This window comes from Tinamus guttatus, unplaced genomic scaffold (assembly GCF_059628265.1).
Source record: "Tinamus guttatus ecotype Peru unplaced genomic scaffold, ASM5962826v1 Tinamus_guttatus_pri_ptg000226l, whole genome shotgun sequence".
Taxonomy (NCBI): domain Eukaryota; kingdom Metazoa; phylum Chordata; class Aves; order Tinamiformes; family Tinamidae; genus Tinamus; species Tinamus guttatus.
In genome coordinates this window covers 3,179,677-3,197,496 of record NW_028288760.1, presented here as the reverse complement: position 1 = coordinate 3,197,496, position 17,820 = coordinate 3,179,677, and the positions used below count along the sequence as shown (strand labels likewise).

At 49.9% G+C, this 17,820-nt stretch overlaps 1 protein-coding gene across 1 annotated transcript in view; it reads right to left on the bottom strand.

Moving 5' to 3' along the window:
• Positions 1–12,741: 12,741 nt before the first annotated feature.
• NACC2 (NACC family member 2) overlaps positions 12,742–17,820 on the bottom strand; it is a 35,233-nt gene continuing 30,154 nt past the window's right edge. Inside the window, exons 3-6 of the mRNA XM_088525349.1 lie at positions 17,644–17,811; positions 15,123–15,228; positions 14,777–14,874; positions 12,742–13,419 (exon numbers count right to left, since the gene is read on the bottom strand). Coding sequence (XP_088381475.1) covers positions 12,920–13,419; positions 14,777–14,874; positions 15,123–15,228; positions 17,644–17,811 — 872 coding nt within the window. The 3' untranslated portion in view covers positions 12,742–12,919. The remainder of the gene's footprint in view (positions 13,420–14,776; positions 14,875–15,122; positions 15,229–17,643; positions 17,812–17,820) is intronic.

Below are 17,820 nucleotides of genomic sequence, written 5' to 3'. Positions count from 1 at the left end.
TATCATCCCTGCTCATGGTGACACAGACCGGAGGGCAGATGTCCCTTCCTGCGCCTTGTGTGTGTCACAACCCCGGCAGCTGCTTGGGGACCACGAGAGGGAGCAAATTTCCCCTCCACGGATCTGCTGTCACCAACACACGTCCCTGCTGCGGAGCCTGGCGGTGGCCTTGGCTGCTGGAAGGCGACTTTGCCGGGACGGCCCCACGGCATGGGACAGAAGCAGCCCTGGTGTCACTCCCCGTCCACCCGGGGACACCAGGGTGACACCCACCCGGTGGCCTTCCCGTGACACGGAGCGGTCTCCTCAGCCCTGTGCGTGGCTGCTCTGCAGTCCTTGCAGATCCGCTGTGACAGCCAGCGAGATGCCCAGCTCCCCAAACAACCCTCCGTCTCACGTTTATCCCTTCCACTGGCCATATTTGTTCAATGGGGCTTTTACTGCTTTGCTGGGGAGACATCACTGCGCCCCCGGCAGCCGCCGTCTCGGTGAGGAGAACAGCAAAAACATTTTGATATTTTAAAACAGCAAAGAAACACTCAGGTGGTTCCCGAGGCAGGCAGGGTTCAGACGTGAGCTCTCAGTGCGCGGAGGATGCATGGATGCTACGTGGCCATAAAGCGGCCTCTTGGCAGCCCTTACTGTGAGGAGAAGCAATATTTGGAGATGAATTTGGAACTGCTGCAGCAGAAAAAAAAAAAAAAAAAAAAAAAAAAGAGATTTCTCCTGGCCAGCCATATCTTGCATCTAAATAGTACTTGCCTAACACAAGTGGAATACTTTATTTCCGTGGTTTCAGTGCAGCTCCTGTGTGCTTGATAAAATGTACCCATAAAACTGCAAATACAAGGCAATTTGGCTACTGATGGCTAATGCATCATAACAGCTAAGGAAATGCGAGCGTTTAAAAACACCCCATTTAAACGCGGGGCATTGCCTGCTTTACTTGCACTATAGCAGAATAAATAAACAACACACGTTTATTATGTTAATATTGTCCGAAGCCAAAAGCAGCAGAGCACAATGTGCCACTCGCTTTTTATGACTGGTGCATTATGCCCAGAATCCAACGTGTGAGAAAAGGTGGAAATTGGCATCTCTTTTCCGCTGAGAAACGGCGTCTGTTGTTTTATGCCTCCAGTGGAATTATTGTACGTGATTGCATCTCTCAGCAGGGATCTCCCGGATTAGCCGGAGTGATACAAGTCCCGCTGAACGAGGCTGCAATACTGCCCTTGATTTAATGTTTGCAGGCGGTGGCCCGAGGGCTACCCTGCATTTCCAGGCTAGTGTGGACACGAGGCTGGTGACTGGGGGCAGAAGCAGCAGAGGGGAGATGGAGGGGAGCAGCCTGCGGTCCCTCTGCCCTCCTTTGAGCACCTGGTCTGAATTAGAGCCATTTTGGGGGCTACTCCTAGCCCTACAAGCTCCCCCTTAGGGAGGTCGCACGTCCAAGGGCTCCTCCACATGGACCTTCTCTGGGCCGACCTCTTGTAGCAGGTGCTTCCAGGAGCCCCTGCAGGCCCAAGGAGCCCTAATCTCCTTTAAATTGAGAGTGGGAGGAAGGGAAGGCAGTGAAAATCCCCCCCTCCCCTGCTCCGTTGCCTGGGCACTCGCAGGATTTATGGAGACAACTCCTGGGGGATGCTACATCATGTCACCGAGGCTCCCGTATTGACTCCTTCCCTCATGCTGCCGAGGGAAGAAATATGATCGCGGGAAGGATAATGAAGCAGACATGTTTTCCTCAAATCAAACCGATTCTTTCCTGAGATGGGATAAAAGGGTAAAGGACTTTCCCTTCGCGATATTTTTCCCGGTAATGTGTTTTGACAATTTAATTTAGAAGTCATAGAGTGGCGAAGACAAAGTCACCTGGTGGGTGGACATGGGAGAGTTCAGTTGCCTTTGTGATGAATTGGCGATAGTGCAGAGATGACAAAACAACACACGGGGACAAGGAGGAGGCTGGCAGCACTGTCGGCAACACGCACAGGATAAATTGAACCCTACACTTCATCCAGGATCTTCAACAGTCCCAGGCATGCCAATATAATTTATGAATCGCAATTAGCATTTTATTATGGCCAGCACTCAAGCTTGGGCTAGCGCTTGGGTTCAGAGTTGCAGGGTGAAGTTTGTGTAGTTGTCAAGTACTTATTTGTTTAAATTAAAGCAATAAAGAATTGCTTTCCCCCTGCGGAGGTGCAGAGCATCCCGGCCAGGATGCACCCGGTGCCGCGACCATCCCCTGGGCGTCCGGGCGGCCGGAGGCACCGCGAGGCGCCTGCCTCTCTCCAGCTGCTTTTCCAGGAGGCTTTTCCACTTTCCCGGGACGTTTTAGCAGAACTAATCGTGGGTGGCATGAGGGGCACACGAGGGTTTCGTGGCGCCGGGGTAGCGCCGCGTCCCGGTGCGTTTAACGGGGCGACCCTGCGGGCTCTTAATTGGGCTCGTGCCTAAGCACCCTCGTAAGGCGCCATTAAACAGCCCATTTCCCTCATTAACGATCAGCGCGGCGCCCGAGCAGCCGTCAGCAAATAATCCTGGGCAAAGAAACATCTGTCTTTGGCACTAGCGCGCGGGGCGCCAGGCTCCCGGGAATGCCGCTCCGTCCCGGACGGACGCACGGACGGACGGACACCCCGCGGCAACGTGGAGCTAAAAGATGGAGCAGCGTCGATTATCCCGGTGGCGAGAGGGGCTGGCGGGCGACTGCTGTGCGGTGTAATTAATAGTCTTTAGATTAAATATGAAATCATTCCCGGGCATTAATAATTCAGGCGATCTGCAGAGCGCGGCGCTTCGTATTCCGCGCGCGCCCCGTGATCCGTCTCAATTCCCGCCGCGAGGCCGCCGGACGCCCCGGCCTCCCGCTTTTCCCGGGCGGGTGCCAGCGTGTCCCGGTGCTCACCCACTGCGAGGGGCTGGAATTCCATCCCGCCGCTCCGCAGGGCCCGGGAAGGCCACGGTGCCGCAAGGAAGCGGCTCTCCCAACAATCCCGCGTCGGGAATCGCGCATCAAATGGGCTGCGAGGCCGGGAAGGGATTAGGGAACGGCTTCCCGAGGCCGCTTTCATTCCGGGGAGGCTGAGCAATCCGCTCGCGCCGGCATCAGGGATGTAAAAACGGGCCCGTAAGGGAGCACATTAATGAATATGGAAACCTTCTTTTCTGGTATTGCGCACTCATAAATGAATCCACTTTATAGAGCCATAGCACAGAGGAAATGACTATTCGGAGCCTGATTTATCTGCTCAAATGCTTTGTAGTACTTCAGATTAATAAAAATATTTAATAAAGAATCAAGATGGTTTATCTGTAATGCAAAGAGAATCACATCTCCTGTATTTTTATTACTGAAAAATTGGAAGCGGGAAGAAATAATGATATAAGCTACTGTATAAATGACAAAAATACCCATTCTAGTTATATGCATTGCTGTACAATCTCTTTCTCTCCTATAAACATAATATATTCTTATGCCTATTTCAACTGATTCAGTAGTCATATGCTGCATTGTGCAGTTTAATACCATCCCATCCTCAACAGCTCTGGCAAGTGATTAAATAAGAAATAAATTTTGCTGTCATTGCATTTAAAATCAAATCAAGGATCATTTGTTACCCCAAACGAACCAGTTATCCTTCTCTGCTCGTAAGTAGGCTGCTGTTTGCTGAAGCCTTTAGAAATGTATATATAGTAAACTCTTTGCATAATGGCTTGTACTGTAATATGATCTTTATGAGCCCGCCGCTCCGGAGACACTCGGAAGAACCGATAAACGGAGCATTGCTTTTTTAATTTAAAGTTATAGGTATGAGACATTTCCCAGTCTCCTCAGATCTGTCTGAGGCTCGTTGGCTGAGCTGCAGAATTGGGGTGAAAACTTGGCTTTCCGGCGTCGCTCAATGCAAAGGGGCAGGAGAACGCAGGGAGTCGGATCCCGGTCCCAATCCCAGCGTTTATCCATGGCCTCTCCATCCCCTGGATCACGGGGTCTCCCGGCTCGGCCTCCGGGAGCCGCGTGGGAGGGAGAGACCAGCCCCGATTTGCCAAGTACATTAAATTTAGCTCCTCCGCCTTGTTAATGGCCCTCTGCGCTATAATGTGTAATATAAACTTAAAAATTAATTGCGCCACCTTCTAAAGCTTCTTTAACTGCTTCTGCGATGAGACCTGGCTAATAACCGTAATTTTACAGTCCCCTCGTGTTGGGGCCCGACTCTGGGCACGTTTCCTTTGTTGGCTCTTCAATTTTGTTCCTCGTCTTCCTTGGAGATTTGCTGTTCTCGGGATACCCCCAGGTCACCTCCGGGAGTTACTTAGGAGTGATGGTTTGTCCCTGCAAAGTACCGTTATAGGAATCTCTTTTCTTAGAAAGGTTTATATATATATATATATATTATATATATATATATATATATATATATATATAAACCTTTATATATATATAAATATATATATAAATAAAATATATAAATATATATATAAATATATATATGCACACACACAGCATGGGGGAGCATTCCAAGACAACCATGGCTGTTGTTGGGTGCCGGCTGCCCCTTGCTGCCTTTGGCAGCTTAAATGCCTTTAAAGTTTTCCTCCTTTTTCCGCTTTTCTTGGAACAGAGCCCTCGGCCAGGGTTTGCTCCGTCCCCGCGCCGCGCAGCCCGGCCAAATCCAGCGGGCACGTTATTTGTTGCAAATTATTTGCTCGGCTTTAATTATCAAGTTTTGGCACCCATTAGTTAAACCGGTTAATTTTGTTACGGAGAAAACAACAAATCACAAGGCTGGCAATAATGAGGATGAACAGGCATTTAATTATCCTTGTTCTAGACAGAACAATTATTAATTTTAAATTGCAAAAACTCATTTGAAAAGTTTGGAGCCTGGAGAGTTATTGCGGGCAGCGCAATATTGCTGCGGGAGATCTACGGGGCGGCTTTTTATTAATGCCAGTAAATCAGGCAAATCAATTCCTCCACCAGCCTCTTCCTCCTGTTGTAAAATGGAGAAATGAAGGCACTGGCTGGGACTTGGGTGCTGGGTCGGGGACTTTGGGAATGTGGGGACCCGTCTGGGCATCTTGGCCATGTCTGGGATGGTGCGATGGACCTGGGCGCGATGGCCAACGGAGGGGACAAGAAGGTGCGATGGCCTTAGGAGGTGTCAAGCACATGGGTGCTGTGGCCCTAGGTGAGGATGAGGAAGGCGTCAGGTGCCGAGGTGGGGATGATGGCCCTAGGGGGGCGAGGAAGGCGTGATGGGTCTAGGCACAGTGAGGATGAGGAAGGTGGTGGCTGTAGACGCAATGTCCCTTCATGGACAGGCGAGATGTGTGACGTCCCTAGGTGGGGAAGAGGAAGACATGATGTCCCTGTGAGGAATGAGGAAGGTGCCATGGCCCTAGGTGTGGTGTCCCCAGAAGGGACAAGGAAGGAGCAATGTCCCTGTGTGTGATGCCCTTGGAGGGGACACGGAGGCCTTTGCTCCCCCAGGCGACTAACTCAGCACTGAAACCATCTATTGTCAAAAAAGGGGAAAAAATGGGAAAAAAAGGCCTCTCAGGCTTCCTTCTCGAAGAAACAAATGAAATCTCATCATTTATCCCCAGTGGTCAGTGGCACAGATAACATTTTTCAAAGTGTAATTGCAGTCAATTGTATTTTCCCCCCAGTGCCCGTCAGCTCATCTTAGCTGCCATGATAAATGTTAGCTTTTAAGCAAGAATGGATTGATTATTAATAGCTTAGATACCAGTTACAGGAACTGCAATAAAACTAGATTTTAATTTCCTTCTCTATTAAGGAATCTCATGTTTCATTCAAACTAAAGTGAAAATAGGGTTTTTTTTTTTGTGCAAAGGTATTAGACTTAGAGCCACGAGAAGTGACCGTTGATGCACCCACCTGGTTTGGGTCTGAGTGGGTTTTGACCAGCATCTCCCGTCGCATCCCTGCACCCGGCAAATCCAGGATTTTCAGGTTTCCATCATTTGAGGTTTCCTGTTTCCATCAGCAGAGACCGATGCCGATCGCCCTCCCACCTCCTTCTTGTGCATTCCTGTTCGCCATTAAAAAAAGAAAAAATCCCTACAGAAAATCACTTAATCAGGGTAGAGATGTTCTGGGTGTGATTTGTGTCTAAAGCAGAGGGAAAAGCATAAAAACTGCCTTGACTGAGGAACAGAGTTGTGCATTTTAATCTCTTATAACTTACTTTTATGATGTAATTCTGAATTATGTTATTGCATTTGTATTTAGAGAGCACACCAGATGGTGCGTGCAGTAACACTTTAAATTAGGGTTTCCCAAATACACATTAAATTCAGATTTAATAAGACAGTTATCACATGGGGATTAAATACCAATTGATTATTTATAAAATATCACAGCTCAGCAAACTGCGCGGCTCAGCCCTCCTAAGGCACCGGGATGGATACGGAGCCAGGGCGCCCTCGGGCTCCGGTGGGGATTTATGGACCGGGACGTGGTACCTGCAGCCTCGCACAACCCCCTGGGCACCTCCAACCATGCGCAACCCTATCAGTCCTGTCACAACCCTTAGGCCAGGTACAGTCACACTGCTCCTCTTCAGGCACCTACAGCCGCACACGTCCCCCCTGGGGACACGTACAACCGCACGTGTCCCCTTCGGCCACCTACAACCGCAGGGTCCTTCAGCCAAACGCAGCCGTGCACAACCCTTTGGCTTGGGCAACCACCGACGTCCCCTTTGGCCACCGACAGCCACGTGTGTCCCCTTTGGCCACCAACACAGCCCTTGGTGAGCCCTGCTGCCGCCTGCTTCATGGACACATCGAAGGCCCTTTCCTACCATTGTTTTTTTTTCTTTTATTATTATTATTCTTATTCCGAACCGCAATATGCTGCTCATATACTCTGGGCAATTTACTTCTCTAATCAAATTGATTTCCATTCAAATGAATTCTCTTGTCCGTCTCTGTTCCAGTAATGTTATTTTAAGCATAAGCTGTGTCTTGGTACAAACGTATAATCAAACGGCAAGATGCAGGGGCCAGCGCGGGGCTTCACGGTGAATCAAATACAAGTTAAATTATGGGAGCTTTTAGGTGCAATAATTTATGTCTTGCAACTTCTGGTGGGGCCCAGCGAGTGCGATTCCGCCCTCCCTCCCGGATTTATCCGTCCTGCTCTGTGGCTCTGCATTCCTGCTGCTGCTTTTCCAGGTTTGTCCTTGCACTGGATCAGCCTCATTGAATCTCCCCTGCCGGGAGCAGAGTCCCGGTGCAGACCCCGTCCCCTTCCTCCCTCCACTGGCTGCGCTGAGCCCCAGCATTGTCACTATTATCATTATTATTGCTATTATTACTATTTTTATTCCTCTTAAGCTCTGCTGCAGCCTGCAATGACCCTCAGGCGCTGCCGGGAGTGCAGAAGCAGGAGGTGATTTTTTTCCTGGGAATGCGGAGGCTCCCGGGCGCTCCCGGCTCCTCCGTGCCGATCCGGCCAGCCGAGCAGCCCCACAGGGATCTTTCCACGGGATCTACCTGGGGATGGGATGTGCTCGGCCAGAGCTGCCCTGGCGCCCGGCACACACGGGCTCATCCCAAAGCACCACGCGGGGGATCCCGGGATCACCTGGGGAGGCTCCAAGGAAAAGCTGGACACCGGGGCTCCGCTTATGGAAGAGCCGAAGCCACCGCTGCTGCCGCAGCCAGTGAAAACCCATGGAAAGGCCCCGCACGGGCTCTCCAAGGGGATTTTCCAACCGCGGCTCCATCGCCGGCCCAACCGCCCCCGCTCCCCCTTCCCGCCCGGCTCCGGCGACGCCGTTCGCTCCGTTAAATAACTCATTTATCTTCTTATACTCTCTGCAGCTCATAATACCCCCGCTCTGACAATGCCGCACACCAAAGACCTAATTTTAGCAATGGTGTTTATAAGTAATCAGTTTGAAATATTGGAGCAGTCGCATGATGGTTTTTTCTTTTTTTTTTTTCCCCTGAAATACTGACGTTTGCAAGAAAGCTGCTCACAAGGAAAATTCTGATTATAACAACTCATTTAGAATAAATCAGTTTGAAATGGTTTATATAACACAGCGGTATGTGTTGTACATGAGGATCCAAGTTTCTGTGCCTTTTTTTTTTTTTCCTCCTTTCAGCGAGATGAGATTAAATGAAACCCCAAACGCTCACAGTTTGGGCACTTTTATTTTTTTTCCCTCCTTTTGACAAGCGGGGGAAATGCAGCTTCTCAGCAATTTTATGGCCAATTGCGTTGGAAAAAAAAAAAAAAAGAAAGGCCGAAATGAGAGTGAGCAGCATTGGAGCCCTGCCGCCATCCTGCTCATCCCGGCTCCGGGCCGGGATCCGGCGGGATCGGAGCAAACGGATGCAGCGGGGGGGGCTCATCCCATAGCTCCCCTTGCCGGCACCGGGGATGTTTCCAGCCCCGGCTCCCCCGACCCAAGCAGAGGCCCCACAAACTCATGTCCCATGTGGGTCCCCGGCGGTGGCTGCTCCGAGTCCCGGCTCGTGTCACGGCTGGGACCGGAGGGCGAAGGTGCCGCCTGTCCCATCCTGTCCCATCCTGTCCCCGGGGGTCTCCCCGTGGCCTCGGGGCTGGTTGCAGCCCCACAAGGGCCACTCATGCGCCCGTATTGGGGGAAAAACCCGTAATTTTGTCCTTGGGGGAACACACTTAGCTTGGTCTGAGGAGCGGGCGCAGGCGGGAGCATCGCGGGGGTCTATGAAGGGTCTGGCAGCCGTTTGGGAGCCGAATTAACTAGAAAAAATAATACCTAGAAAAAAGGAAAATAAAGAGCAAAGCAAGAGCAGGGCTGGGCACCCGCCTCCCCCAGCCTCCGCACCCAAAGGAAACGGAGCAACGCAGAGCTTTTAATTGTAATTTACTTTATTATTTTGTAAATGTGAATTTTACAAAGCGTTTTACAATTAATGATCACATTGGGTTTTGTTTTCTTTTTTAATGGATTTTTCATCATATGAAAACAGCTATGAGCACAGTTCCAACTGGGGGGGGTCCTTAATTTTTTTTTTTCTTTTTTTTAGTTACCGATATATTGTCAGCCATGGCTACAAAATAACAGTCTTAACTATACAGAGTAAGAGCACATAAATACTAGTGAATAATGCACGATAAAAAAAAGCTAGCATCGTTCGTGGCTGAGACAGTTGAGAAACATAATTCAGTGGTACTGTGAGATTCTCCTTACAGCACAGAAAGTATTTTTAACAGTCATGAATTACAGTACTACTTAATACCCTATGAAGACGCTTTTAAAAACAACCTTGTACTTTAAGTCCTTTTTTCCCAAACATTCTGTCCAAAGGATTAATGTTCTATTTGAATCAAGTGCCGTCCAAATGTTCAAGTCAAAAATATTTATACATTTATACTTAGTTGTTTTCTTATTTACTTATTTTTGTCTGCTAAAAATAGTATTGCAAGTTTTGGCTTTTTTTTTTTTTTGACATAAAAATCACAATTGTGTGTGTGCAAAATGCTCAACAGTGGAAGAAACGAGGAGGGGTTTCCGATTCGAGTGCTTTAGATGCCGGAGGGGCTCCTGGCAGGGGGTTTTGTCTGTCTGTCTGGCTCCAGACCCCGGCTCTCACCTGGCGTCACCGCCGCGGTGACAAATTTATACAGCAGAAACAACTCTGGAACAGTAGTTTTAGCCCGAGACAGCTCTGAACGCTCGATTTTGCCTCTCGGATTTGCTGCTGGGCACCTTCTCCGCTCGCAGCAAGCGATTCCCGGGAAAATAAGCGACCCGAACAAATCCTTTGCAGGAAAAACGGCCACGGAAAACCGGTCTCAGGAGCCAGCGGGAAGCCCTGAGCAGCTCCAGCTTTGCCGTGGCTGAGAAAGGGGGATCAACCATCGTGGTGACCCAGGGGCATCGCCGGCACCGCGGGGCGATTCCACGAAAGGGATGCGATTCCACAAAGGGATGCGATCCCGCAAAAGGGATGCGATTCCGCAAACAGGGATGCGATTCCATAAAAGGGATGCAGTTCTGCTAAAGGGATGCAATTCCGCAAAAAGGGACGCAGTTCTGCAAAAGGGGCTTGGAGGAGCCATTTGTGCCACTCGGAGCTGCCGCGGTCCGTCCGGGAGCCGCCGGCCCCAGGCGTCCGCTGCAGTTTTGGGGGCAGAACTGCTAGTTTTGGCGCTCACGCGTGGAGGGAGGCAGGATGTGCAGCCCCCTGCCAAGCAGCATCGCGGGGGTCCGAGCTCTACGCTATATGGCAGCTGCATGTAACTCGTATGCTTACGCGCCGTTCTCTTTAAAGGTGCTTGGTATAACTTTAGATATATAATATACATGTAATATTGCTAATAGTCAAGCATAAGAATAAAGGTGCAGACATACCATAAATACTGATGCTTTGATTTTTTTTTTTAATACTACCAGACCTAGATGATTGCAGTTTCCCTATTCACATTATAAAGCAGCCCCAAGTTCTATAATTTAAAATAGTGTCGTAAACAAAGAGGAAGGAAGGAGTTGGTTATGATCTGATTTTGCTCGATCCGTTTTCCTTGGAAAAGAAAAAAAATAATTAAAAAAAAAAGATCAAAAAATTCTAAGGCACTCAGGAAAGCCGCATACAATCGATGGACTGCTCTGTTCTCACTTTACATTCAGTATTTTATAGGGGTTATTTTTTTTTTCTCGGAAGAATACAATCATTATCCACATAACATCTTCAAACATATCATTAATCCTCCACACACAGGAAACATTAGTGCAAAATGCTTGCCCTCATCTACCAGATAAGGAAAAACCCAACGCCCTTCACATTTTAGAAGTTTGCCTTCCTAATAATAATAACAATTAATAAAACGAACAAACCCAAATAAAAAAAAAAAGGAGAGAAAGAAAAGAAAGAAAGAAAGAAAAAAAAACTATACAGGAAGTTGTGCTAGGTATAAAAATATATTTTTTCACTGTGCAACTCGACTCTCTTCAGACTCTGCCCTAAGCCGCTCCACGTCATTCAAGTACTGCTGCCACTGCCGCCCCGTCCCCCCTGGACACAGGGACATCCCTGGGGGGTGGTTTGGTCCAGCACCGTCCCCAAGCCCTCCCGAGCGCCCCGGAGGAGGAGGAGGAGGAGGAGGAAGGTCCTGCTGGGCTCCATCACCCACATCTACAGCACAGAGGCTGGTGCAGCCCCCGGCTCGGTGGCCAGACCCTTGGGGAGCCCATGGGGGCGGCTCTGCCGGACCGGGGGGTCCGGGATGGCACCGAGCAGCCATGGGGGACACCAACCCACCGCGAAGCCCCCGAGATGCCACCAGGCCCCCGCGCGCAGGAGGCCTTGGGGCGAGACCCGAGTTTTGCTGGCGCCCGCGGGTAAAGTGCAAGTGTCGCCCGCGGGCGCCGCGGCCCCGGCCCCCCTTGCATCGGTGTCCCGGACCCCGGCACGCGGGGCCACCCCGGAGGCTTCGCTGTCACCAGGTGCCATCGGCTTCAAGTATCGAAGACAACAAAACTAATGGCCAGAAGTCGGGGTCGTCTCTTGCCCCTTCCCCCCACAACACACACTTTAATTCTCTTTAAATTTAAATACAAAGAAGGAAGAAAACCCTGAGCAAAGCGCTGAACTCGGGAACCAGGAAAGGGGGGAACGAAAACAACAGAAAGGAGCCCCAAAGGGACCAGCCACGGTCGCCTCCGAGCAACTCTGTGCACTTTGCGCTTGTTCATAGTTCCAAACCTCCAAAAGAACACACCATAAATGTCTTTAAAGCAGGCATTTTTATCACAGTTAAAGTAATAACTGAAATAACAACAACAGAAAACTCAAGCCACATTTGGCTTTCCCGGGCTGCCCCCATGGCCCAGGGGGGGCATCGCCCGGCCTGCAGCGCAGCCTCCAGCCTTGCAAACCTCGCGAATGCGCCCAAAAAACGGCCCCGGGAGCAGCAAAACCTCGGCCCGGTCCCAAAGGTCCATCCCTTTCCAGCACCCACAGGTTCCCCACGGGATGTTCCGCGCTCCAAAGAGCCCGCCCGGAGGATGAGCGCCCCAAGCCTTCCTCCTCCCACACGACTCTTCCCAGAAACGCTAAAACTTGGGGGTTTTCCATCGGCAACGCTCCAAGCGGGAGCCACGGCCGGCACAGGCGATGCCCGAGGCGGCTCCGCGGCCCTCGTGCACACCCCGATCCCGATCCCGAGCGAGCCCCTCTGCTCCAGGGAACCCTCAACGCAAAACACTCGATCCCGTCCTCAGCGCCGAGCCCGGGGCTCCGGCATCCCGCCTCGCTCCGGCTCTTCCTCCCCGCTGCCGACACCACGAGCATCCTACGAGTCTCTCCAAACCCTACGGCACTTGGCTCGAGCCGTCCGCGCGGAGCAGCCGCTGCCGGGAGAAGCCCTAAGGACACCCCTCGCCTTCCTGTCCCGCGACGGTGACACCTTCCCTAGAGGAAAAGGCCAACGATGGCTTTATTCTGAGCTGAGCGATGCATGGGGTGGTGATGACAGGGTGGGGGTGGTTGGGGGGGTGGCTAGCTTTTCTCCTCCCCTTCTTAAAAAAAAGAAAAGAAAAAAGGAAAAGAAAAAAGGAAAAAGAAAGAAAAAACGAAAAAGCTACAATCTTATAGACTAACCTCAGGAATATCAAAAAAGGAGCCCAATATTTCTTTTTTTTCTTTTTTTTTTTTCTAAGTAGGTCGCCACAGACCTAGTCGTTTACAGTATAACGAATGCGATTATTTCCTTCATAAATTTTAAATACAAGCAGAATAAAAATCACATTTTTTTCAGGCAACAGTAGCAGTTCAGTAGGTAAGTGGCTTGATCACATTTTTTTGTTTCGTATTAGTAATGCATGCAAGCAGCTTTAGTATTACAGATCCCTTATAGATCACAAAATGTTTGCTCTCTTTATAAAGTCCCTCCGTAGGTACCATCCTGTCTCCTCACGGGAGTTTCTGGCCGGCTAGTGGAGCCCGAGCCTTGCTCGAAAGGTTGTGGAGTGCTTTGGGTATCCGATGCCAGCGCATCCGTGGCAGCTGCCTCTTGTATAACAGAGCCAGCGCCTTCGGCATCCTCGCTCTGTTCAAAGGACGGGTTGGAGCCGTTGCTTAGATCTACGTTTACCGTGTTAGTTCTCAGGGCTACTATAGTCCCCGACTCGCTCCTCCGTTCTGCATAGATGCGCTGCTCGAAGACCTGAGCAGTGTTGGGCTGGAACTCGGCGTCCAGGGGGACACTGTTTGTGCTGGAGCCCATCACCGTGCGGTACATCTCCATCCCTTCGGGCAGCATGGACTTAATCTTCGGGAGCCAGCGCTTGCGGACGCGGCGGGCGTTGGTGCACATATCGGCTGCTATAACATTCATCTCGCTTTCCTTAAAGCTTGGGGCAAAATTCTGACAATACACTGCAAAGACAGGGATAATCACAACTGAGGACTCGGAGAAAGCAATACGGGGAAGGCCGGGCGCTCGCAGCCTTCGTGCCATCCTAGAAACAAGCCACCACTTCTGCATGCAGGTGCCATCAAGCACAGGGTCACCAGCGTGGTGGAGCTCCCTCAGAAACAGACCTAGGGCAAAGGTGGTGGCCAGGAGCTGGAGATTGCACCTGAGGGACTGACCCTGCCTGGTCAAGACAGTACCCTGCATGTCCCACTGCTTGTATTGCCCACTGCAGAGCCAGGCATCACAGACCTCCGTCCTGGCCCAGCAAAGCCTCTGCTGCAATATTTTCTCATTGAGGGTCAGCACCCATGGATAGTCATTAACCAAAGCGTGTCTGCAGGACATTGCTCTATAAAATTCAGAGTGAGCATGGCCTGGTGTCCTGGAGCACAACTGTGCCAGCCTTGGACAAGGAAGCCCACGTCCTACGGAAGCAGGGGAGGATGTTGAGCATCTTCCACAACTCAGCACGAGCCAGGACTAGCGGCCCCTCATGGCCATGAACAAGCCCCTTTGCCCTATAACACACTCCTTGTGTTCCAAAAAGCAACCACAATAGCCAAATATTCAACCATTTGCTCTCTTGTGCCTGATACAGAGACTAGCTATCATCATGGAAGCAACAAAATACTCTTTGTAGACACTCATCATTGTGCACAGATTTCCAAAGTGAAGGGTCATCCGTCAGCTGGTCCTATACGCCCCCGACCTTGCTAAATTTAAGAGTGCCATTTAATCATTTAAAAAAAAAAAAACCACCAGGAGTCTTACCTGCAGGACAGCAGGAGGGCTGCTGGGTTTAAACCAGCTGAGTTTGGCAAAGCATCAGCCCTAAAGCAGAGCTCAGGCGCTCTGGGATCAGACTAGATGAACCTCTAGGTAAGAAGCAGAACTTTGTGCAGAGCTCAAATGAGAAACGCAAAAGCTGCTCTGGCTTTTTAAAGGATCTCTTTAAAAAGAACATGCAAGATTTCTTGCAGCAAGGCTCCCATTTTACTTATTAAAAAGAAGTTTATAAAACGCATTCAGGGAAATGGACTCGAAAGCTAAACGTGGACGGCGAAATCCCAAGAGCAGAAGTTTGAAGCAGCCAGCAAAACGCTTGGCTCTCAGAGGCCCATTTACTATTTAAGAGCAAGGAAAGCCCCGGGCACCTCGGGGATGGCCGGAGCAGCAGGAGATGCCCAGAGGACACGGCTGGGACGTGGATTTGAGCTGCACGTCCCGGCCGTGTCAGTCGGTGCCGGGGCTCCCGCTCGCATCCCGGCCCGGCTCTCGGCACGCGGCTCCGGCGGAGCGGCCCGAACCCCCGCTTACGTTTCACGGCGTTGAGGACCCTGCTGTCCAGCGGCTTCCGGCTGGGATCGCTCGTGGACGACCGGATCCCGGTGCCGCAGCTGTTGGCGAGCGTGTTCCTGCAAGAAAGGCACGGGAAGAGCCTGAGGCCGGGGCCGGCCACCGTCCCCAGCCCAGCCCGGGGACACCATCCTCTTCCCTTTCATTTCTTACGGAGGAATCGCCGGTTTATGCACCAATTCATAAAAAAGCAGAGATAGAAGCAAAGCGCATGTGCAGGATGTACATTCACATATACACTATGCATTAACATAAAATAGCTGCAAAGGGACCCCCCCGAGACAGCGCGCGCGGCAAGGGGACGTACCGATCAAAGAAGGTGGCCAGGAGACGTCTCAGGAGAACCTTGTGCTTGACCCCTGCACACAGGTGGCAGTTCATGAGCTGGCCCCGAGTGATGTAAACGCCCGAACCTGCACGGGGCCAAGATGCAGAAAGCGGCATTAAATCCCCTGTGACCCTCGAACCGGCTCCTCCTGCTTCGCCGCCTCGTCACGGCAGCAGAGAACATGTTCTTTGGGGCTAAAAAAGCCCCAAAAGGCCAACGGGATTTTTGGAGAAGCCCCATGAGTGCTGCTATTCCAACTCCGCAGGGTCCTGGGAAGCCCCAGGCACCAATAAACCCCTAATTTTACCCATATAGCATGGATGTCTATGGAAATCAGATGAGAGATTTGTTTTTTATAAAGGCAAGAAGCACAGGGCTCTCTTCTATGATTTTATATACACATACCAGATTATTTGTTCTTTATGAAAATCCCAATCCACCTGTCCTTTTCCTAAGTGAAAGACTTCAGACTAAGAAGAAAGAAAACCCCTGCCTACCCCAGAAAAGGTACATACTTATGCTACAGATCTAACCACTTCCAAAAACCCTGCCCTGTAACCTCCTGATAGTTCTGTTGAGCTGGGAATTTTGCTTCTATTGCATAGGAACTGCTGACTTTGAAATATATGGGCTTTAAGGATGTTCTTGGGAAGAAAAAGGAATCCTGCCAAAGCAGCTTGGTGTGTCCAGAGGTTTGGAAGCAGATCCTCAGTGCTATATAGCAGGTCTCTTATCCTTTCCTTATCAAACACTTCTGCTTCGCACACAGATTACAAAAACAAACCACTCTTTGCCTCTGAATCTGCTTGCACAGGGAGGTTATTCCATTTTTATAGCGTACCGTTGTAGGAGAGTTGTAAGGGGTTTTGATGTTTGCTTTTAATTAAGATTAAATACTGGGTCATATCTGGATGCAGAACACACTGTCTTGAAGATTAAAAAAAAAAAAAAGAAAAAAAAAATCTATTGGAGGAATAAAATCACCTGCTGAATGTCCAAGAAAGCCTCTGGCTCGTTGTTCTTAAGCTGGAGGATAACGGGATTGCTCAAGAACATCTGGTTGGGGGATGATGACACCAAGAGCCCCCTTGGCTTGGGGGCGTCACCGGGTCCGGGTTCCACCCCGTGACCATTAGCTCCCTCGTGCCGGAGGGCGCGGATCGCTCCGGATCGCTCCGGGTCGCAGAGCTCCCCCTTAGCACCGCGCTCTGCTCCGTGCACCCGTCCATCGCCTCCCAGGACCGTTTCAAGGCTCCTTTCAGGCCTTCCTAAGGGAAGCCGCCGCAGTTTGCCGAATCGATTACAGCACGAAAAATCCGAGACAAAAGGAGAATCCAGAATACGGAGTTTACGGGACTTTCACAGAAATTGGCTTCTCTCATCAACATCCAGCTGTGCCACCGGGTCCAACTGTGCCACGTCCGAGACGGTCATTAGCGACCGAGCCTTTAATGAGCAGCTCGTTTTAGGAGAGAACCACCAGCAAGAGAGGCAGGCGCCGCTTTAATAAATAAAGAATAACCCAAGCAGCTACTATCAGTTAGAGATATTAATCTACTTTTTTTTTTCCCCCAGATTGAAAAATGTAAATCAAGCAGAGATGCCTCAAGCCAATTTGCAGCTCGCGCTGTGAAAATAACCCGCACCACTTGATGTTTTTGAAGAAGTCTCACATAAAATGTAAATGGGTATAAAATGAATATTCCAGATAAAATAAATACTCGTGCCTTTCTGCTGTGGTGCTGTGCGTGCGTTTTATTTCTACCTTCCGTTGAAGAAAGCTGTCCTTGATCACACAGAAACCTCTCTGGGTATTTCTTGAAATTAAGAGCCCTTCTAGAGACTGCAAAGAAAATCCACTCAATGCTGCTCAATGAGAGATCAACGACCACAAGGAAGGACAAGAGATCCCGCTGTTGTTCTTTCCTGTCCCGCTCGTCCTTCCAACACCAATTGTAAATTCCCCCCCAAATGGAAAAAAATACCCCCAGAAGAAAGGACCAATCCAAACTGATTCCTTCTTTGCCTTCCTACGGAAATTTTTGACAGTTTAATAACACCCCCAGTTTTCAGAAAACTTTTAAAGCTTTTCCAAAGCTTCTTCACTGACACTAATTTTATACCCACTGCTGGGTTAAGTCTTATAATATGAGGACTTTTTTTTTTTTTTTAATCTGTGCATCTAAATCAAAATACAATTGTGATGCTGCCCACACCAATCGGGAAGAATACAAGCTGAGGAATTCAATTAAAATGCTAAATTAATTCAATTGAATAAATCCTGTTAATGACACGTTTTTCTATCAGCAAATTAAAGGAAATTTAAGTTCCTTTTTTTATAAGATAATTAGTGATGAATAATACAAAATGACATCGCAAGGGCATACAATATGTACGACTGTGACAATGGCGCACGCGAGAGGAAGGACACATTTCAAGAAGGAAAATATCAGCCTTCCCCAGTCATCCTCAAGCAAAGAACACGTTAACCCGTTAGTACCTGCGACGAGCTCTAGTTTTTCTCCAGGATCTCCCTCCGAGTAGAGTTTTGGGTGACAGCGGTATCCGATTTGACTGATGAGACTGGCTGGGAGCGCGACCAGATCCCGCCGGATGAGGACGCAGGAGCGATTCTCCAGCGGGATCTGCTCTGGCTTTTCTTGAGCAACTTGAAAAA